Raw genomic sequence first — 22140 nt, 5'->3', positions numbered from 1 at the left:
CCCATGTCGGGCTCCACACTCACAGCACAGAGCCTGTTTTGGATCCTCTCTCCCCCTCTCTCTGCCCCTCCCCTGCTCGTGCTCTCTCAAAGAAAAAAAAAAGAAAGAAAGAAAGAATGCAAGAAAGAAAGAATGCAAAAGGTTAGATTTTGTTCCTCAATGCCCTGGATGCTGCCATGCCACACTCTTCATCCATAGATACTTTCTCCCAGTTAGACTGCCCTACCTGCATATATAAATGCTAAAGACTTTACAAAACACTTCTTTCCACAAATGTGTTTCCTTAAGGCAGTGTGAGTTGGACAGAAAGGGAAGGTGGAGAGAAGGGTTCACCCACATTTACCTCTGTCACCTCTGCCCCTGCATCTGATGGGCTGATGACAGTGGGATCACACTGTGACTTACGTGGGTTCTGGGCATGTCTGCTTTCATGGATCCTTTCCTCAAAAAAAAAAAAAAAAAAAAAGTAACTGTATTACACACATGTGTTGATATAAAAACAAACATAAGCTAGGCTGCCTTCATTATCATATATTCATTAAATTCATTAAAGTTATATTCACTTTTCTTTCCTTCTGGTTTTAAAATAAATTAACATTAAAACATTTCCCAGGACCCCGAAGGATCACGGGCCTGAGGCTGAATGTGCTCTGTACCTGATGGAGAAGCTGGCCTTGACTAAGGGGGAAACCCTGAAATTTGTTGAAAGCCCGAAGGTCTTACCTCCTCTTCACTGCTCTCTAGGAGCTTAGAGAAGACATGTAGATTTGTGCTTTCTGCTACAATCTTATCAACGATCATACAGTAACACATGTTTATTCTTTCCAGGCCAAGGGACAAACTGTTGGTATAACTATTAAATACACAACATATAATGACATGTATCTTACACAAAGGAGTCTTATAAATAGCCCACTGAATTTGGCATTCAATGGTGTTCTCTGCAAGGAGTTCGGGTTGTGTTACGGGGGCCACTAGGGCTGCCAGATTACGTGTATCCTATTATTTATATCCAAATTGCAGTTGAAGGAACTGAGAATCAGAGGAATCCACTGACTGGGCCCGGGTGACACAGAGAACAAATGAAATGTCGACTCTAGGATTTCAACCTCAGTCTGTGCTCTTATGAGTGGTTTTGGACAGAGTTGAGGTACCCAAGGGCCCTCTAGGGGAGAGGCATGTCTCGGAGGTATTTAGATAAACTAGTTCAAGGCTCAGGTGAGATCCTTAGCTCATGACATAAAACTAAGGAATTATCCAAGTATTGGTGACCTTTCAAAATTCAAAGTGGATCATCTTGTTCACTGTGTTGGTCTCTCTGTATCATGGGGCCCAAGCAGCCAGTTCCCTATGGCTGTTTCTGCACCTTTAAACCATTCTGACTGGGCCTCCTCTCTCGGGTAGCTGGGCAGTCTTGCTCCCTTGGTGGCTCTTTGTCCCTATGCTTTCCCAGGGATGGTTGGTTTCTGAGAAACTTTTAGGGGGCACCTTCCATCTCCAGACAAACTATTTCCCACTGGATTAGATGACACAACTTGACTTTCCTCACTTTCCATGATGGGCAATTAGGGACCCAGTTCCTGGGTGACCTTCTATGTACTCACCCACCCAAGACATATTTGTTGAGCACCTACTATGGGCCAGACACTATTGTAGGTACTGAGGATACAACTGTGATCAAAGCAGACAAAATCCCTGATCCTAAAGAGCTCATAGTAGAGAGACAGGAGGTAGATATACAATTAAGAATAATACGGTGTATGGGGTGCCTGGATGGCTCAATTGGTTAAGCGTCCGACTTCTGCTCAGGTCATGATCTCACAGTTCATGAGTTTGAGCCCCGCATCGGGCCCTGTGCTGACAGCTTGGAGCTTGGAGCCTCCTTCGGATTCTGTGTCTCCCTCTCTCTCTGCCCCTCCCCTGCTTGTGCTCTGTTTCTCTCTTTCTCAAAAACATTAAAAAAAAAAAAAAAGAATAATGTAGTGTGTCATAAAGAAGATAAAACCCCATAATGCGGTATGACTGAGGGAAAGGAGAGAGCTGTAGGGGGTGGTAGTGACATTGGCCAAGGGCATCAGCAGAGAAGGACTCTCACAGGTTGAGGGACATTTGAGTTGAAAGCTGAATGAGGAGAAACCACAAGTCATGAGAAGACAGGGTACCTGCAGGGCTCTGGGAGAGTAGGAGCAGTGAGTCCTAAGGGGTCCAGGTATGGCACGTCTGGAAAGCCTGCCTGAGCAGGAGAACGGAAAGGCAGGAAGAGCCGAAGGTGGGCAAGCGGTCCTTCCCTGGACAAGAAGGCCCAACCCAGGGCAGCCAAGGATCAGCAGACAGGTGGGGAGGGAAAAACAAGTCAGGAGGAGACCACTCTTTTCTAAGGAAGGAGAAAGAGAAAGGAAGAAGGAGCAAGAAGGAAGCAGCGACAAGGCTGGCTACACAGTTTGAGGGGCCCTTTGTTAAACATTATCAAGCATTTCCAGATGGCAACAGCAGAGCTTTGAGCCTAGCTGGGCCCTTCTGAGTGCTCAGGGGTGTGACTGAACAGGACGCGCCCCCTCGGCTGGAGTGTCTGTGGAAAAGCAGGCCCGGATCCTTCCTTCACCCCAGGGGGTGGGAGCCTCCCAGGCACCGGGTAAAATTGGTGGATTACATTTTTTTTACTATTTTGAGGAAAATGTTGCAAATTGTACAATGTTGCAAAACCAACACAATTTACGCAAGAGATTTCATGGACTACCTATAATTGTTTCACACTTCTGAGAGTTGCCTTGTTTTCTTTTTTCTTGGGAGGTTTGGGGTGGGTGGTGGGTGGTGTGGGGCCAGTGCTCTTTCTTCTCCCCCCCCCCCCCCCCCCCCCGCCCCCACGTGGGAGGCAACAGGGCTGACCTCTGAGCAGGTGTGGCATTTTCCAGACAGGCACAGTTGGTTGGAGCCAAGAATGTTTAAACCCATATATTATGTCAAATACCATTTATATCAAAATACCCCTCCTGAATCTTAGGCTAATTACCTGGCAATTAACACTAGCCATCTGACCTTGGTAAACCATTTATCCTCCCTGAACACCAGATTTCCTCATCTGTAAAATGGAGATAATTACACTTATATTTCACAGGGGTGCTGTGAGGATTAAATGTATGAAAAGCTTTTTAAAGAGTGTTAAGGTCTAAACAAACGCCAGTTAACGTTACTAAAGATCTGCTCAGCATCAGCTTCATTGGTGCGGACGGGGGACCTTGGTTCGGCCACAGTTTGACAGAAATCTTGGGGCCACCTGTCTACTGGGCTCTGGTGTATTCTTAACAATCAACTTCTGATCTTCAGTTTCTCAAGCAGCTTCCTTTCCTGGGGGGATCCCCTCGGCTTGTCAGTTAAGTTTGAGATCACGGGTCAATAATCCTGGTTTATATGCCAGGTTCTGGTGAGTTGGGCTGGCTTCATAATGTTAATAGTCCCTAGATGAACTGAGAAGACTCCAGACCCTGGACCTGAGGGTCAGTAGGAGACAGATAATCATTCTTACTCATTTCTTAGTACATAGTGCACTTGAGTAATGCTCTTATTAAAATGTGCTGAAGGCAGATGCATTTCTGACAAGGGTGAGCAATTCAGCACTCCCGATGCTGTGGGGCAGGGAGAGTGGAGTCTATCATGGTCCTCCCACTAGGCCAGTGGCCATTCCTTCTACCTAGAAGCCTCTTTGTTCAGACATCCGGGAGGGATGTCACCTCCTCCAGGAGACCCCATCTGAAAGGGCCTTTTCCCCGACTCCAACCTCCACCTCTGTCTACCCTGCTCAATCCTCCTGGCACATGCCCACCTGATTCATGCTTTACGGATGAACCATACGTGAGCTCCACGACAGCTGTGACTCTGCTTGGTGTTTCTAGGCTTAGGGTTCAGAGCCTTTGGTCAGCAATGGGATCCAGCTGGAATTTATAAGATTTAAAAATTTTCATTGTATGTATGTATTTTACATTTTTTTTTTTTTAATTTTAGAGACAAAGAGTGTGCGATCGGGGGAAAGGGGCAGAGAGAGAGAATCTTAAGCAGCCTCCATGCTCAGCGCTGAGCCCAATGTGGGGTTGGATCCTACGACCAGAGGCAAAGTCAAGAGTCAGACACTCAACTGACTGAGCCGCCCAGGCACCCCTCACCGTATTTATTTTTTAAAATACCTTCTGAAAGAGAAAGAAAAAAAAAAAAAAACCTTCTGCTCATGATGAGTGATACTTGTTTTACATTTATAGTAGTGATATAAAGTTTCCTTTCAAAATAAATGTAAGAATATCAGTTATTTTAAAAGACCAAGGAAATAATGATGGTGCGCAGGGGTCAATATTTGGGAGGATGAAACAAAACAGTGCTCTGGGGATGCCTTTTGAGACTCTGCCTGGCCTGTAGACCTATTCTGGGACCAGCTTACTGACAAAGACACGCACACACTGTGCACCCATTTAACAGACGCATCAGGTCTCAGGAGCTAAGTGATGCTTGCCTCCTACAGGGGCGGAGAGCGGATCTTCGAGAGATGGGGCAATGGTGGGCACACACTTCCCAGGGCTCTTCTGAGGCCCCTGTGACATTTCTGTCCTGGGGGTCATGAGACACCCTGTGTTTTCCTACCTTCTGTCTTCGCCTTTAAACCAGCTTGAGCTGCTGATACAGGCAACCATAGCCCTGTACATGATGGTCTTCTGAAGTTAAACACAAACTGTGTGTCAGTGGGTGTCTGGGGGGGGGGGGCGTGGGGGCAGGGCAGGAAGAAGCTGTTTAGTCAGTCCCCGTTCATTGTGCGCCAACCAAGGGCCAGGCGCTTTGCTACTCCGCTAAGTGTCAAGAATCCAAAGTTCCCCACTAAATGATGAGCTCCACCGTCAGCCTTACTCACCCAATGAACGTTGAGGAATGGGAAGCAAGGCTGGGGAAGGGGTGGGGGGCTTACCCACAGCAGGTATGTCAGGGCTTTCTCCTCCCCCTTGGAGGGGTTTCTCTAACATGCCACTGCTGATAAAGGTTTAAGGTACGGCTCCTTCTGAGGATATTTTAAGTTTCAATGGAGAAATCCAAACTCAGAGAAAGGAAGGTGGGGAATGAAGGAATGAATGCAGTTTGGGGGCTCGCCTCAGGGTGAAGATGCCAAGCTTGAGCCTTTGTCGAGGATACTGGCTACTGTGTCTCGGGGTCCCCCCACTGGAGCATGGAATCCAACTGTGGCTGTTTGCTCGGTAACTTGGTCATGCACTGTGTTCCATGGATTGCAGGTGAGGCGATGTCCAATCTTGAACCTAGAAATTCACTGAAATAAAGGGAGGGGGCCATAGTGCACCATTTCAGTATTTTTTACCTGTGAAACTTACCATTAATGCTCCTTCCACCTCCTAACCAAGGTTCCCAAATCAACCCGCACAACCTGCACACCTGCACACATTCAGAAGCATATAAAAGCCTGCAACGCATCGATGCAGCGGGCTCTGAAAATAGCAGCAGAAGCCACAAACCAAAGAACAGACCTTTGTGAACGGAGTGAAAGAAGCTGTTTGTCCTGAGTTCATCGTTTAAGCTACATACGACTCCCCACGATTACTAAAGTAACATCTTTAGGCAAAGATAGGGATCAACCCGAGGAAAGTAGAATGTCTTAATACGTTGTGTTTTCATTTTCCTGGTAAGTCTCCAGGGTTCTGATTTTCTTTTTTTTTTTTTAATTAAAAAAATGTTTATTTATTTTTGAGAGAGACAGACAGAGCACGAGTCGGGGGAGGGACAGACAGAGAGGGAAACACAGAATCTGAAGCAGGCTCCAGCACAGGGCTCGAAGAGGGGCTTGAACCTATGAACCGTGAGATCATGACCTGAGATGAAGTCAGACACTTAACTGACTGAGCCACCCAGGCGTCCCAGGCCCTACTTTTCCAACCAGAGCCCCAGGGAGTGGGAACTTACACGAAGGCAGGTAGTGGAACCATTGCAAAGCACAGGTTTGACGGCATTAGCAGAGGCCAGGCTCCAGTGAAGTATATAAACCAGGGGATGAATCTTTGATGATGAATGGGTTCACAGCATAAGAACCCATGCACTCCAGGTGTCACCTGACCCTGGACGCCACCCACATGAACATGGCTTCACTCCCACTGTAGTCCCAGTGCACCCACCTTTCTCAAACCGTTACTCATTTTCCAAGCAATATTGAATCTATCTCCTCCGCCTAATTAACTGCTACTCAGGCAGATCAGTCAGTTTCAGAAACTTCTCCATTAGACTTGAATCTAAACCACACAACTTCCTGAGCAGTTTCACACGTGGAGCTACCTTCCCAGCCAACGCAGCACTTTTCTTGCATCAAGACTATCAAGAGATCAGACTCGAAAATACAAAGCACAAACTGGTGGTTGCCAGAGGGGAAGCGGGTTGGGGGATGGGATGAACAAAACGGGGGAAGGGGAGTGGGAGGTACAGGCTTCCAGCTATGGAATGAATAAGTCAGGGGATGAAAGGTACAGCATTGGGAACACAGTCAATGGTACCGTAATAGTGTTGTATGATGACAGATAGTAGCTCCACTCGTGGTGAGCACAGCATAATACAGAGGGTTGTTGAATCACTATGCTGTACATCTGACATTAATGGAACGTTGTGTGTTGACTATACTTCAATTAAATAAATAAATGTAAAAGAGAATATCAAGAGATACTGTTGGCAGTCAGACACAGTCCAGTCTGTGTGTTTTTGAGCGGCACCAAAGTCCTACTTTAATCTACCCTGACCGTGTTTAACTGTTCTCTGCCCAGTATTAGTGATTCCAAGGCTAGAAAATTACACAAAGTTCCTGTAGAGTTTAAGGCTGACAGATAAAAAGTCAGAGGGCAAGGGAACAGAGTGTAGCAGATGACTGAGAAGAAAAGGTAGCAGCGGGCAGAAAGAGGCTCTTTTTTTACACCTAAAGCCCAAAGCCCAAGTCAAGTGCCCCAAAGATGGAATCAAAACTCTTCTGGTTGCTTGGAAATGCCTCAGAAATGCCAAAGGAAGGTTTTAGTGGATCATTTAATATATCTGTTCCTCATCCCAAAAGATAAGTGAAATACCATTCCAGTGACTCAGCCTTTTCCAGTTTTAAATACATTCAGTGCAATGGAAGAGATGGGAAGTTCCCTTTCTCTTACCCTTTAAAGATGAAGCCAAGCAAGGTGGAGGTTAGTGCAAGGGCGGAGGGGTGGTGGTGGTGGGGTGCTGGACCCTGGCAGGGCCTCTGTGTGAGGCGGGGAGCTGTGGCAATAGTGACTTGGTGTGGGTGTCAGAATATATGAGGGCAGAATATATTGAGGACCACAGGAGTTTGGGATTATTGCAAAAGGAAACTAAAGTACAGAGAAGAATAAAAACTAGAATAAATCTTGTGTTGGATCGGTACCAAAGGCAGTGATCTGAACTGATAGTTTTCTTTCTTTCTTTTTTTTTTTTTTAATGTTCGTTTATATTTGAGACAGAGACAGAGACAGAGACAGAGACAGAGCGTGAGCAGGGAAGGGGCAGAGAGGGAGACACAGAATCTGAAGCAGGCTCCAGGCTCTGAGCTGTCAGCACAGAGCCCGATGCGGGGCCCAAACCCGTCACCCGCGAGATCATGACCTGAGCCAGAGTCAGATGCTCAACTGTCTGAGCCACGCAGGCGCCCCAGAACTGATGGTTTTCAATATGCAGTAGTATAAAAATACAGATGCAAGTATGTGTGTGTGTACCTACATGCAAATATCTTGGCGCTCCATCCACTCAGGGGCACATACCAGGAGCAATGAGCACACTCAGCTTGGTTTCTAAATACCTTTCTGCACTAAAAGAAACCAGCACCTTTTGGGGGGAAATGCTGGATTCAGACTGGGGCAGAGAAACTGTAAAATAAGCTTGGAACAACTTGTGCTTGAAGTGCTCTGAGAATCGTGGGGACAGTCACAAGATCACAGAAGCATTTGAAGAGGCTCCCACTGGCCAAATCTGGGGTAACAGGAGCACCAATGACAGTAGATGTAATAATCACTAAATAAAACAGAAATCTGAATCCAGATTAAGAGAAGTAAATGAATAGGAAAAAAAAGCTTTCCTTACAGAACCAATATATGGAGAAAAAATGGTAGGGTTAGGAGACACTCACAGGCTACCATCATAGTAATTCAGCCAAGAAATTGGAACACAGATGCCAAATGGAGGGTAAAGATTGATGAGGAATGGGTAATTTTCCCGATTTCAAAGCATTACCCTATGAAATGCTTATTAGTAACTTTTCAGTGGAGAAAAACAGCAGATACCACCTCAATGAAGTGTTCAAGGTTAACATTACCAATAACAGGGTAATTCAAAATCGATTCCCTGATAGAATGTAATGGGAAGAGCACAGCATCACTCAGTGTTCCTGCCAGAAATGTCACTTGAACCAAATCATGAGAAAGCATCGACGGACCCAAACGAGGGACAGTCTGCAAGATAGCCTGTGATCTTCAAATGTCAAGGCCACTGAAACACGCCTGGGTTGTTCAGAGTATAGGGGACCGAGATATGACTACTAAATGCAACTTTTTTTTCTGGTGATAGGTTATTGGGACCATTGGGAAAACGTGGTTATCTGTGGATGTTTTCAGATTTCTACTTCTGATGGATTTATTTGGTGATAGAATGTCTTGGGGCGCCTGGGTGGCGCAGTCGGTTGAGCGTCCGACTTCAGCCAGGTCACGATCTCGCGGTCCGTGAGTTTGAGCCCCGCGTCAGGCTCTGGGCTGATGGCTCAGAGCCTGGAGCCTGTTTCCAATTCTGTGTCTCCCTCTCTCTCTGCCCCTCCCCCGTTCATGCTCTGTCTCTCTCTGTCCCAAAAATAAATAAACGTTGGAAAAAAAAAAAAAAAGAATGTCTTTAGTTATAGGAATTATACATGAAAATATGCAGGAGAGTTGGGACATCACCTTGCAACCTATTCTTAAAAACTATTCTGAAAAGAAAATGGACTACTCTTGCAATATTCTTGGTAATTGGTACTTTTTTTTTACGTTTGAAATAAAAAAAAATTGCTTGTTTCTTATCACATTTCCACATGTAATACAATGATAAAAAGCAATTATGGGAATATTTGAGTTGAACATGCAAAACATAGGAAGAACTGAAAATTCTTTATTTGGTAAAAATTAAGAATACATTGTATAACTTATGAACCACCAAGAGGGAAACATGTAGGAGTGGTAACTGAAAAAAAGCAGAACATAAAAAAAGCAATACTGATGATGATCATTTTCAGTTGTACAGTCATGTGGCTAAAATAAAGTTCTCTCAATTCCTTTTGTGTCAAACAGTTAAGGGCACAATAAAAAAAACGAGACAAGTTTGCTAAATGTCAAGATCTTTTTTTCCCATTACTTATTTATTTTTTAAAATTTACATCCAAGAAAAGTTTAGATCGTTTTACTGTTTGAGAAATAGGTTACTTAGAGGGGGAACAGTGTCTAAAATTCCACAGAACTAGAGTTAAGTGGAGACCATGACTAATAAACACATAACAAGGACATGTTTTGATTCTCTTTAAAGCAGTAATTTTTTTTAATTGTTTATTTTTGAGGGGGGGGAGGGAGGGAGGGAGACAGAGCGCCAGTGGGGGAGGGTCAGAGAGAGAGGGAGACACAGAATCTGAAGCAGGCTCTAGGCTCTGAGCAGTCAGCACAGAGCCTGATGTGGGGCTTGAACTCGTGAACTGAGAGATCATGACCTCAGCCGAAGTCAGACGCTTAACTGAGCCACACAGGTGCCCCTAAGGCAGTATTTTTGAGTCAGGAAAATATCCAAAGAAAGAGGATTCTTCTTGACGTGCTTCTCGCTGAACGAGACCTTTATTCACCGTATATATCAACTGCCTAGTCCAGATATTTGAACTCCGAAATAATTTAATGCAACTCACAGTCAGATGACACTTTATCACGTATAATACTTCCACATGGAAATAAATTCTTGACGCCTTTTGAATTCACGATTCCCATGAAATTTTAGTTATGATAAATTACAAAATGGCAAGAAAGATTCTTTGATATCTCAAAGTAAGAAAAAACTTAGGAAAGTACATATTAAAGGGCTTCCCAAATTGGAAGCACAATTATTAGAATCTTGATAAAAAGCAATTTTTTCTTGGTTTAAGGTTCAAGTCTGAATCCTTGGACTTTCCCACATCGACAAGACACCACTTGTGAATGTTCTTTTTAAAAAGCTCCAATGAGCTCACGCGTCAGGAGCAGGTGCCACTCAGCCAGCGCTGGACAGAAGAGGCTTGCGGTATTTGCACTGAATCCAGACTCGGTACATGGTCAGCTGTTTCCCTCGGTTCACTTGCAATCGGCGATCCACCAGGTTCTGAACCTTTTCCAGTCCAGCCGTAGTGAAAAGTGTATCCAGCTCATCTGGTTCGGAAAAGAGATGTTTACATATTTTCCGCTAAAGAAAAAACATGGTCCACTACTTCCTGTATTAAATGGGGCTCCACGAGACTGTTTTTATTTATGTATTACAAGTGGCTTCAGCAGGGCTGTTTATTTAGAAGTGTAGGAGCAGCTTGGTAATATTAAGTTCATGTTTAAATGGGGGAAGCCAAACCTTCTGGCAAGGGCCCCTTGGAATCCAGAGGGAGAGCCTTAGAGCTGACAGGAAAGAATTTTCAAGGGCTTTATGGACACCTTCAGGTTATACGCAAAATCTCTATGCACGTAATGTCAAAGCCACTTTTTTAGCAGAGTTTCCACTATATTTTAACCAACAGCTCAAAGAAGTATGTGGCACAATAAAGGGCCCAAGGATGGCACTGGTGGGGGAGGAACCCCGAGGCAGGGCAAGCCGCAGAGGAGGGCAATTCTGGATTACACCTGGGAGCCGGGGCACGGGGAGCACAGCCTAATTCTGGCGCACCTACAGGACAACCGGGCTTACAGGGCAAAACCAGCTGCACTGGGGTCTTGCCGAAGGGGCAGGTTTCCCATCTGGGACAAAGCCACAGGGAGGAAGCGCAGACAGTTGAGGAGCAAAGCAGAGGACTGAAGGCTCCTGTAAGTGGAGCCTGTGTGGAGAACAGTGAACCGTTCAGGTGGCCTGGAAAGGCAGGAAATGTCTTCAAAAGGCAGAAGGGGCATGACAGTTTTACTTCCGAGACTGTATCAAGCAACATTTGATCTGGTGTTTGGGGGGCTGTTAGCATGAAGAAAGATGAGCATTTCCATACCTTGTGTGAAGAAGTAAACTCTAGTACCATCGCCTCTCACGTAGAAATTTTCAGACAGACACTGACCTGTGGAGCGATGTGATAAACATCAGAGAGACTTTAAAGCACTTCCTTGAATTTCACTGCCAATCAAATGTACATCGTGATACCATTTCTTGGGCAGAGAACAGAATCCCTTCTTGGTTGCTCTGGGCACGTTGCAGGAATCTTCGGAGAAGAGGACCCCAAGGGGAGTGATTGAAATGCAGTGTTACGTCACACATGTGAACCTCAGCCTTCTGTTATAGAGTTGTTTCGTGTTGGAAGGTGTTTTCCCCCCTCCTTGACTACATAAATACCACATACTCTTTGTAAAACAAAAGTAAACAAATAAAAGCCAAGGACCATAGCTGAGTCTGAGGAAAGGAAACTTGAGATAGACACCATAACCATTTCCCATGTCTGTCCACCTGCCCACACTCGCTCACAAGTACAAGACATACGCTGTTTTGGTTACGGACGCTCTCCCTTCAGCTGCCAAGCCCTCTGACCTAACGTCAATTTACCAACCTGGTGCCCCTCTGTACCTTCTGAATGCCAATATGATCTTACTTGCTTCACTTCTGCTTATTTCTCTCCAGCTACTCTTACATGTGGGGTCAACTTTAAAATACTTGTCTGTACACTGCTCTTCTCATCTGGGAATGCAGAACGGAAACCCCTCCAAGACCAACAGTAAGGGATCTACCCCACGCGGCAGGCACAAGATTCCCCTCTCCGGAGGCATTCACTTGGTTTTCGAGATTTTGCTTACATATGTATTACATGCTAGTTCTTGAGGAATTCCCGAAAGGACTGTTAGACTGAGTCAACAGCCCCAGTGTGCTCAAAAAACCCAGTGGGCGCCTGGGTGGCTCAGTCGGTTAAGCACCCTGCTTTGGCTCAGGTCATAATCTAACGGCTTGTGAGCTCAAGTCCCACATCGGGCTCTGTGCTGACAGCTCAGAGCCTGGAGCCTGCTTTGGATTCTGTGCCTCCCTCTCTCTCTGCCCCTCTCCCACTCACATTCTGTCTCTCTCCTTCAAAAAAAAAAAAAAATCTTAAAGCAAAAACAAAAACCATTAATGGAGAAGCATAGCTCTTTTCGTGAGTTGGCAGATTAAAGAAGTGGTCATCTCATCCTAATTTTTGTTACCCTCAAGTTTGTTTTTGGTCATTTGGATATGTTCTTCTGGGAATCAAGTCTAAAATTTTCTTCCCTGTGTTTTGGGTGGGTTGCTGATCTTTTCCCTATCAACGTACCAACAGTCCCCGAAGAGCACAGATAATAATGCAGTCTTTATCTGTTCTATGCACCGAAATTATCGGTCTTTAAACTGTTTTAATGGTACCTTTGGCCACATTTTGTTTAAAATTATTCATGTAATCAAATGTCTTTTCTAAAACTAGCTCTTCTAAATGCAGCGGTCTTGGTTTTACAGATTTGCCCAATACCTAGATCACACAATCTTCAAAAACATACCACCTCTGTCATGTATTAAATGACTTCATATTGGAGCTGTAACTCTAGGTTTCTAATCGATTTCACGGATTTATACATCTATTCGGATGGCCAATCTGTTGTTTTGCTTACAGTAGCAAAATATGTTTTATTTTATTTTATTTTTAAAGTTTATTTATTTATTTGGGGGGGGGTGCAGACAGAGGGAGAGACAGAATCCCAAGCAAGCTCCGTGCTGACAGCAGAGAGCCCAATGCAGGGCTCGAACTCATGAACCATGAGATCATGACCTGAACTTTTAAGTTGGACGCTTAACTGACTGAACCCCGCAGGTGCCCCCATGATACCTTTTTTATTTTTTAGTTATTAAAAAAAATTTTTTTAATGTTCATTTATTTTTGAGAGACAGGGATAGAGTACAAGTGGGGGAGGGGCACAGAGAGAGAGAGACACAGAATCCAAAGCAGGCTCCAGGCTGAGCTGTCTGCTCAGGGCCCATCGCAGGGCTTGAACTCACTAACTGCGCCATCACGACTTGAGCCGAAGTTGGACACTTAACTGACTGAACCCCCCAGGTACTCCCACGATACCTTTTTTAAATCGAAGCTGAGCCATGTCGTGGCGGCCATAATCTCGCAGAAGCATCATCCCTCCGGGCTTCAGAAGCCTGCTCAGCCTGTTGATAGCCTTCTGCATCCTGTGGGGCAACAGAGAAGGAAGATCAGGTCTCCTTAAGGACAGGGTCCCTTCTCCTTGTAGCACGTCTGGAAGAGCCAGTGGACTTCGTAACCCTGCTGACACATGGCCCCTGAAATCTTAGCTCCTCTGCTCTCCCTTCAGATGAGAACAGGAGCGCGTGTCTGAGCTTCTGATGTGCCTTCTGTGGTCTGCTCACAACTGTGGCTTCGACCCAGTCCCTTCAGTATGAAGAGGCCCGAGGACAACCTGCTTCTGCTGGAGAGTTCGACCATGGGCCAAGTTACATACTCTGCATCTGGCTCACTGCCCACTCCTGCGATTACTTCCCAGGGAAGCCGCCCCTGGCCTGTGCGCCTGTGCCTCTCTGGGCGCCACACTGAAAACCTGCAGTGAGGACTACTAGTCGGTGGACTCCTCTGCCTGCCCCCCCAGGCCCGAGCTCTTTGTGCGCAGAGACTGTGTCTTTCCATTTGTTGAAGATCAAACCCTAAGAACTTGCAATTTACAGGGTGAGTCAGCATGCAAATGAGCACCTCGGCAGAGAGCTTTCCATTCTGACTGCACTTTCCATACACAGTCCTCGTGGGGGTTTCGGCTGTGCTAACCTCAGAAGTATAAGTGCTACACAGTCTATTTAAATAACTGAATAATGAATTTTAATTCTAATGTTTTGTTTCAGTCCATGTCAGTTTTTAAGTCTATAGCAGTTAAACTTCTGCCGTTTTAAAAAAAAATCTATCTAGTAAACTCTACCCTCAATGTGGGGCTTGAGCTCATGACCCTGAGATTGGGTCACATGCTCTACTGAATGAGCCAGCCAGGTGCCCCTGAACTTCTGCAGTTATTAATGTTTAGAAGCATGCCTGGCTTTTGGGCTGTCCTGCATCTGCCTTTATCCACAATCACAATGTCGTGTCAGGTCAGATGACTCAGTGCCATCCTAAAGGAAATGGGAGCTAGAGAAAATCAATCACTCCTCTGGGTCTTTGGCTGATGCTGCTTCCTGAGGATAGTACTTCATCAGGACAGCTGGTTGCCCATGTCTAAGAAGTTTTTTTTTGTTTTTTTTTTTAAGGGAGAGAAGAGTGCATGTGAGCATGGGTGGGGGTGGGGGTGGAGTACAGGGAGAGAATCTGAAGCAGGCTCCATGCCGAGCAAGGAGCCTCTCAAGCTCGATCTCATGACCCTTAGGTCATGACATGAACTGAAATCAAGAGTTGATGCTTAGCCAACTGAGCCACCCAGGCGTCCCTAAGAAGCTTTTAGAGTTCAGCAACTGACTTTCCTTTCATCTAAACTTTATTTTATGGAATTCTCTTGTAACTGCAGTTTTCCAAAGAACTTAAGCATAAAGGAACACCTGAGTTAAGGTTCACCATAAATTCTGTGTTGTTAATAAGCTTGGTTTACTGCAAGCATTTAAAAAGGCCAATGAGGGGTGACTGGCTAGCTTAGTGGGTACAGTGTGTGGCTCTTGGTCTTGGGGTTTTGGGATCGAGCTCCACGCTGGGTGCAGAGATTACTTAAAAGAAAAATTAAAAAAACACAGCCACTACTCTCCCATTCCTTAGGGATGTTAAACCAGAACGATGACCAATCACTGCAGTCAACAGGCAGAGGTTTAGAGGCTGAAAGAGAAGTTGGGAACTTGCAAATCTAGGAAAAGGGATGAGACACTCGTAACACTTTGACAGAGTGGCTTTTCCCTGCCTATCAGAGGATCCTTCTTACTCAGGGCCCAACTTTGACGAACGCTTTGTTTTTGTTACACTGCTGGTGAAAGGACCTCCAACTTACTTGTCTGGCACAACTGCAGAAAGAACAAATATGAGGATGATGATATCAAGACTCCTCGTGGGCACTGGGTAACTCTGATCTTCATCACACAGATCGTGAACAAAGGCAAAACACCGGCAGGGATCATATGCTGAATTTGTCTGCAGACAGTTGAGAGACACACAGGTTAGAAAAGGTTCTCTCTCTCTCTCACACACACAGACGCGCGCGCACACACACATTCACACGGCCTCAAGGAAATCTTATCTTGCTTTAAGTGTAACCGCAGCTACTGCCCACTGAGGGTTATCGGTCTAATCACGAAGGCACGCAATCTTACTCAAAGGTTAAGATTCTTGAACGATTCCAGAGAGGAGCTTGTGGAATCCAACTGGTACTTTTGTTTATTTATTTCTAAAAGATTTTAGTTTTGGGGCATCTGGGTGGCTCCGTCGGTTGAGTGTCCGATTCTGGCTCAGGTCATGATCTCAGAGATCGTGTCTTCAAGCCCCACATTGGGCTCTGCACTGAGAGTGCCGCTTGGGATTCTTGGGATTCTCTCTCTGCCCCTACCTACCTCGTGCTTTCTCTCTCTCTCTGAAAATAAATAAATAAACTTAAAAAAAGATTTTTGTTTTAAGTAATGTCTGCACCCAACATGGGGCTCAAACTTGCAACCCGAGATCAAGAGTTGCATGCTCCACTGACTGAGCCGGCCCGAGGTGCCCTTAACCGGTACTTTTAAAACTAGAGTTCTTCATTCCTCTACTTTTATTCTTTACTCTGATGCAGAGTTAGATTTGAAGACTGGAAAATCACCAGGAAGGTAAGTGGCCATAAGGAAAAATAAAACCCCCATCAGGAGAGAGATAAAACATACAGACATTTAAACATTTAAGAGCAGGATTTAAAACAACTCCCAACTCAACTATACCATATCACATAGACCACAGAATTCTCCAGGAAAACCTATGTCTCTAGATGTGGAAAATTTAACTTTATATTTTATTACCATAAAATTAACTAAAAAAAACCCCAAACTAACTAAAGATAAGCCTCAATATTCACCTGGTCTGGATCCATGAAAGTAACTCCAGAAAGGTACAACTACCAATTCTGGAGCTCCTCTGCTACAAGCATTAGACATGATTGTAACAGACACATTAGGGTAATTTCCCTTTCCATATCTCTTCTCCAAAAATGTGACTTTATTCCTCATTGGCCCCCGCTAATTCAAACAGGGCAAGTAGATTATCAGCTGGGCTGGGTCAATCAGACTATTCCTGGGGACTTTGGAATCAGGACAAGTCATTGTGGTGAGGCTCTGAGAACCCTGAACAGGGTGGACTGGTAAGGGTGAGCATGTCAGGATCATATGTAAAACCAGGAAAAACCTATTACAGAAAGTTGGTCTGTAAACAGAGAACAAACAAAGGACAAATGGGCACTGAGCTATGATTGATAGGAAACCATGAACTTGAGGGAGGTACTGTGATAGGAGGAGGAGAGGGTGGTGCCATCTCACTGGCTAGTCAACTCGCCTTGGTATCTGCCACCTTTTTAGGGCTCAGTTACAGTCCTGGGTACACTTTACGTCCTTGGGTTGCATGACCTTCTCTTTCTTTCACTGGCTGAGTTTGTCTAGATGTTTCTGTGACTTATAATTCAAAGAATTCTGACTAGAAACAGTCTTCTCATTTCAATCCTTAAAAGGAAAGTTTGGAGAGGTCAGGAGACAGGCCCAAAGTTCCACAGCTGGCCAGTGAGAGGTTCTGTATTCATGTTTAGTTTTTTCCGCTAATGCTGCCTGTAAATCTCTTACTTTCGGACCACATAAGAATAAGAAATAAGAGGGGCACCTGGGTGGCTCAGTGGGTTAAATGTTTGACTTTGGCTCATGGCTTGTGAGTTCGAGCCGCACACTGGGCTCCATACTGCTGGTGCGGAGCCTGCTTGGGATTCTTTCCCTCCCTCCCTCCCTCTCTAAAAAATAAATAAAAACTTAAAAAAACACAAGAATTAAAAACATTGCTAGAGACCCTGACTTTTAGAAGGCGTTTTCCCCTCTAACCAGTGAAAATGATGGATAGGAGCAATTACACTCACCTGGACCAGTTCTATAGCTGTGGAAGAAAAATCACAACAGTAAACAAAGAGTCCTGGATCACTGAAATGGGCAGAAAAACAGTAGAACAATTAAGACTATAAAGTGAATTGTGTCTGTTCTCTTTCCTGTGTAGCAGAGGTTAAAATATCAAAGACACCACATATTAACAATGGAACACGTTCTGAATCTTACTAATTTTCCTGATGACAAAGATAACTTGGAAATCAAATTAAATCAAGACCATTAAAAAAAAAAAAATCCAGACCATAAATCCGATCTCCCGTCACCCATGGTGCCCAATAACCACTGTTGCCAGTTTGCTGCAGTAAGTTCTGAGAAACAACACAGCCCTTTCTCCTCTGTGCGGTCACACAGTTAAACTTTAAACACACTTACTTGTTAGTTTGTAAAATCGGAAAGACTGTGTTTCCCACACCACAACCAACCTGCAGACAGAAATGAACTTTTAGTTACAGGATTTTCCAAAAAATTAATTCCTGGAGCTAGATAAATAATCAATAATCTTGCCTCCTAACTCCATTAGGGAAGGTGTGGTGACCAGAGCTAAATAATACCCATGCCGTTCCCTGACCTTGACCTCAGAAAGTCTAAAAGAGGCAGCCATAGAAGACTTTGAAAGCATGGGCTTTCAACAGCAGAAGGGAGTTGGTATGGAAAAAAGGGCATAGATTGCTTTTACTTTTTCAGTTTTAGCAAACAGTCCTATAGATGAAATATTTTCTTACTGAACTGCACTATATCATTACTGGAAAAAATGTTTCTAATTGACTAAGCTGAAAAATTTATGAAAAGGGGACCACAAATAAGATTAGTCTGGGTGTGGTAATAATAAAAACAACCATATACTAAGGACTCACTACTTGCCAGAGACGATTCTAAGCCATTTTACATACGTTACTTCAATGTATGCAATCCTCGTAACTATGAGGCAGACAGAGAGGCAGAGGTCCCGTTCCGCCTGGGGAGGGTAAGGGACTACTGACAAGGTCATGCAGGAAGTATACTCAACCCTAGGGTAATCTGCTTCTGGGGGAGTGTATAGTCACCGTCTGGCCTCAGCCACACCACCCCAACTAGGAAGACAAGAATTCTCCCATGCCGGAGAAGCAGGCACCCTCCCAACTAACCCCTCCATGTTCTAACTGTATTACAAGAGAAGTAAAAGACTTTGTCTTGTGACTCGGGACCCTTTTCTAAGTGGTAGGTACAGCACGATGCTACAACGTTCAGGGCAGTACGATGTTCCCAAGTAGCACCCCAGGTGATGTATCTGTGTGCTACAACCACCAAATATCTGGTCTGAATTTAGTACATAACGTTAGCTTAAAAAAAAAAAAAAAGGAGGTGTTTCTAGGCCAATATAGGAGTCAAGTCTAGGCACCTTCTTCACCACTTTTGTGGTCAGCCTCCCTAGGCCACCCACGTGTACGACAGCCTCATTAACCCCATTATCAGGACAATAAAGGGGGGTTACCTCAAGTATTCGGTAGGTGGCTGAGGATCCAGGGAACTCATCAGCACAGATTTCCAGGTGATTGAATTTCTGAGTTACATTTTCTTCCACAGGAGCTGTCTGTGTTTCATGTTCAAGACTATTTGAAGAACACTTGTGCTGTTCTATTTTTAAACCAGGTCCATCCTCACTGGTCCTACATTCAGGTACTTCACTCCTCTTGTTGTCGGAGGGCAAATCCTCCAAGTGATCTTGGCTTTGGCCTGGTGCCAGCTCTGGGAATTCGGTAAAAAGCCAGTGTCTATCCTTGAAAAACCCGTTTTCGTGGATTTTGTAGAAGTCATTCCAATATTTGTGGGCATTTATTTCATAATCAACTGTGAACATTAAGGGAAGAGTTTAAAAAACCATCTCTCAGGATTTTATTTGTCCCTAATGTCATATACCATTCTGTCTCATTGATGTCATTTTATACTAAAAGTATCCTCAAGCAGAGCCATTGTCTCAGAGCTGGAAATCTTTTAGTCCTACCATGAACCTGAACTCCCTCTGCATCCTGTCCTTCTAGGGAGTCCAGCTTCTGCCAGCGAACTTACTACCAATCCTCCACCCACATCTTTGGGTGGCTCTTAACTACTAGAAAATTCTCACATTAAGCAAAAAATGTGTCTTTTGATCAAAAAGTCCTATTTCATTTCTTCTTCTTTTTTTAAAGTTCTACTACTTCTTAGGGCCATACAGAACAACTCTTTTGCATTTAAGGGCTGTTATTTCCACCTCTAAATTTTCTCTTTTACAAGTGAAACGTCCCAGGTTCTTCAGTTATTCCCCATGTAAACTCAATGGTTATGATACATGCAGCTCTTCTTAAAATACACTCCCGTCTGTGGCTCTTCATAGAGTGTGGAGCTAAGAAATGAACTCAGTAATACCACAAGATACTAAAAAATAGAAACAAGGCTAAAAGGAAAGGAGAAATGCGGACAAGAGAGAAAAATGTCTTCAGATGAGAAGAGTTTTGATGATGGAGGACAGGAGAGACTCGAGAAGGGTAGACTGTTTACGCTGTAGTCTAAGGTGATCAAGGCAGTGTTAGACTTGAGTTTTGTTTTCTTTTTCTTTCTTTCTTTTTTTTTTTTTTAAGGCTTCAGTTTTTGGTTCTTTGCCAGACCTTGACTAGTGTAGTAGAAATGAATACAAATCTAAGAAATTGGATTTTAGTTCCACCCTTGCTACTACTAACTAACTGCTTACCTCTGGGAAAGGCACTTAATGTCCTGTGGTCCAAGTTTCTTTAACTGTAAAAAGAGGATATTGGACTACATGATTTTCAAAATCCCTTTCAACTCTAACCTGCATTGATCTAGTCTCTGTCAAAGCATGTAAAGTGAGTATTTTGCAACTGGAATCTTCTAATTGTTACACTGAACTGTGGGATTGCTACCCTCTCAGTTTCTAGTCCTACTTTCAATTGTCTTTTAGGAAAAAGGCCCAATCAGTACTAGTTTTAGTACCCAGAGATATTCTGCAGTGAAATCATCCACCTCTCCAGAAGGGGCCTCTTTTTCTTTGGCCAGACTTATCTACACTCTGCTTCACCCAGCTCTCCTCGGCAGAAGCCTTAAATCCTCACAGCGAAGAAAAGACACATTCACCAGTCATTGGCTTCCTCCCCCAACAACATTGGAAATCAGATCACTAGAATCTAGCTTCAATCACATTTCCTCAGTAAAAGTGCAATCACATAGAGAAAGCACAGACTCTAAGCCAATCACGTGACCACACGGTTGACGAAGGCGAGTCACATTAACATGGGTCTAGACAACGTAACTAAAACTTAATCGCTAGAAAATATCAAGATACACTTACTCTCAAATAAAGCCCAAAACAAAACTCCCTGTTTGCTCTAACAAGATTTTAGGGTGACGCCCTTTTCCGTCCTAACCCCACCCCCCCCTCCCGTTCTACCCCCGAGTTCGGTATCAGTCCTGTAACAAAGGCTCTTGGCGGTCTCGATTCTCTGCCTCTCGTGGACAGTGCGTTCAGCAGTACACTGGCTGCAGATACCACCGAGGGCCCACCTGGGCGCACCTTGCTTCTCCTGGCACACTCGCTGGGTGCTGTTCTCCCGGACTTTCCTCTCCGCCGCCGCGGCCTGCTCTTCCGACCACTCAACATTGTCCCTGGGAAAATCAAACGGGCAGCTTAGAGGCCTCACGTTCCAGCCGCGGGCAGGGTGAGTCGCTGGCCCCGGAGCGCCTCTCCCACGGGAGGAGAGCGCCTCAAGCAGGGCAGCGGGACTCGTGGCCGGCGGTCAGGGGCTTCTCGCAGCGCCCGGGGCGGCGGGCCAGAGGGCGGGCCGCAGGCCAGGCGAGGGGCAGGGCGGTTACCAGGCATTATGGTGGAAGACGCGCGCCGGATCGCTCAGGAACCGGCTCCCAAACTGCTGCCTCTTCTGGCCGACGGCAGCGGGCGCGCACTCGGCGTAGGGACCAGCCATGACACCGGAGCCGGATATGCTTACTTTTCCGTAAAGAGAAAACTTCCTGCGGAGCCACGCCCCCTTCCGGAAGTCGCGGAGTCTGGGCGGGAAAGGACCAGGGCAGGGCGGGGCGCGGCAGTCCCCTGTGGAGGTTGGTGCTCGAGCTCCGCCCACTGGGGCGGGGCCTGAGTTGGGGATGGGGTTGGGGAATGGGGCGGGGCGTACTCTGGCAGAATGTCTTCTCGGAGTGGGTTTCCTACTCCCCATCTCTTGCCAGGAGGCCCTAGTGGTCTTGCAGGCCCGCAAGAAAGTGGGAGACATTAATTAAGCTTGAGCCTCCTCTCTATGCTGGGGTCCTCTAGCAGGTTCCCCCGTTTCCCTCAAAAATTTTAAAAATGTTTATTTATTTTGAGAGAGAGAGAGAGAGAATGGGGGAGGGGCAGAGGGAGATAGAGAATCCCAAGCAGGCTCCGCAGTGTCAGTGCAGAGACTGATGGGGGGCTTGATCTCCTGAACTGCGAGATCATGACCTGAGGAGAAATCAAGAGTCTCACGCTTAAATGACTGAGCCACCCAGGCACCCCTCCTTCAAGTTTTAAGACAGGAAAAATCACTTTGAGAATTAAAGGTAGCTAGTCCCATGGAGCTTATGGTCAGAAGAATTTGAGGAAGGTAGCAAGCTGGCCGAGGAAATCTGGCAGTTTTCCAGCTTCCATCGTCAGCTTTTTGTAGTGTGAAAAGCTATGAAAAAAAAAAACAACACGATTTTTCTGGGAGGAGGATATGAAATGAATTCTGAGAGCACAAGGTTTATCTGTTTAATCAAATGGAATATCCATCCAAGGACAAGTTAAAAAATTTTTTGTAACCACATACTTTTTGG

At 45.2% G+C, this 22140-nt stretch overlaps 1 protein-coding gene across 4 annotated transcripts; it reads right to left on the bottom strand.

The window, feature by feature from the left end:
- Nucleotides 1-9136: 9136 nt before the first annotated feature.
- Nucleotides 9137-21318, bottom strand: METTL2A (methyltransferase 2A, methylcytidine). 4 transcript variants are annotated; one of them, XM_043584909.1, is made up of 9 exons: nt 21166-21318; nt 20867-20958; nt 18797-19152; nt 17698-17747; nt 17301-17361; nt 15216-15355; nt 13310-13416; nt 11240-11305; nt 9137-10427 (listed from the first exon to the last, which is right to left on the bottom strand). In XM_043584909.1, exons 1-9 carry the CDS (start codon nt 21273-21275, stop codon nt 10273-10275), a joined length of 1137 nt encoding a protein of 378 aa, XP_043440844.1. In that variant the 5' UTR covers nt 21276-21318; the 3' UTR covers nt 9137-10272. The 4 variants fall into 4 exon arrangements, with proteins under 4 accessions (XP_043440844.1, XP_043440845.1, XP_043440842.1 ...); XM_043584910.1 differs by having other exon boundaries at nt 20857-20958; nt 21166-21291; XM_043584907.1 differs by lacking the exon at nt 9137-10427 and adding an exon at nt 10434-11109 and having other exon boundaries at nt 21166-21308.
- Between the last annotated feature and the right edge of the window lie 822 nt (nt 21319-22140).

The sequence above is a fragment of the Prionailurus bengalensis genome, chromosome E1 (assembly GCF_016509475.1).
Source record: "Prionailurus bengalensis isolate Pbe53 chromosome E1, Fcat_Pben_1.1_paternal_pri, whole genome shotgun sequence".
Classification (NCBI taxonomy): Eukaryota; Metazoa; Chordata; class Mammalia; order Carnivora; family Felidae; genus Prionailurus; species Prionailurus bengalensis.
Note: the sequence above shows the minus strand (reverse complement) of the source record. Positions and strands in the feature narration are given on the sequence as shown.

What these genes read in the sequence shown, in the direction of transcription:
- METTL2A (XM_043584907.1), bottom strand. Translation starts at nt 21,275, where the DNA reads ATGGCTGGTCCCTACGCCGAGTGCGCGCCCGCTGCCGTCGGCCAGAAG. An exon ending in AGTGTGCCAGGAGAAGCAAG is followed by an intron (nt 19,153 to 20,866) that starts GTGCGCCCAGGT and finishes TAATGTTCACAG; the next exon opens with TTGATTATGAAATAAATGCC. An exon ending in AGTTTACTTCTTCACACAAG is followed by an intron (nt 11,110 to 11,239) that starts GTATGGAAATGC and finishes CTGCCTTTCCAG; the next exon opens with GCCACCTGAACGGTTCACTG.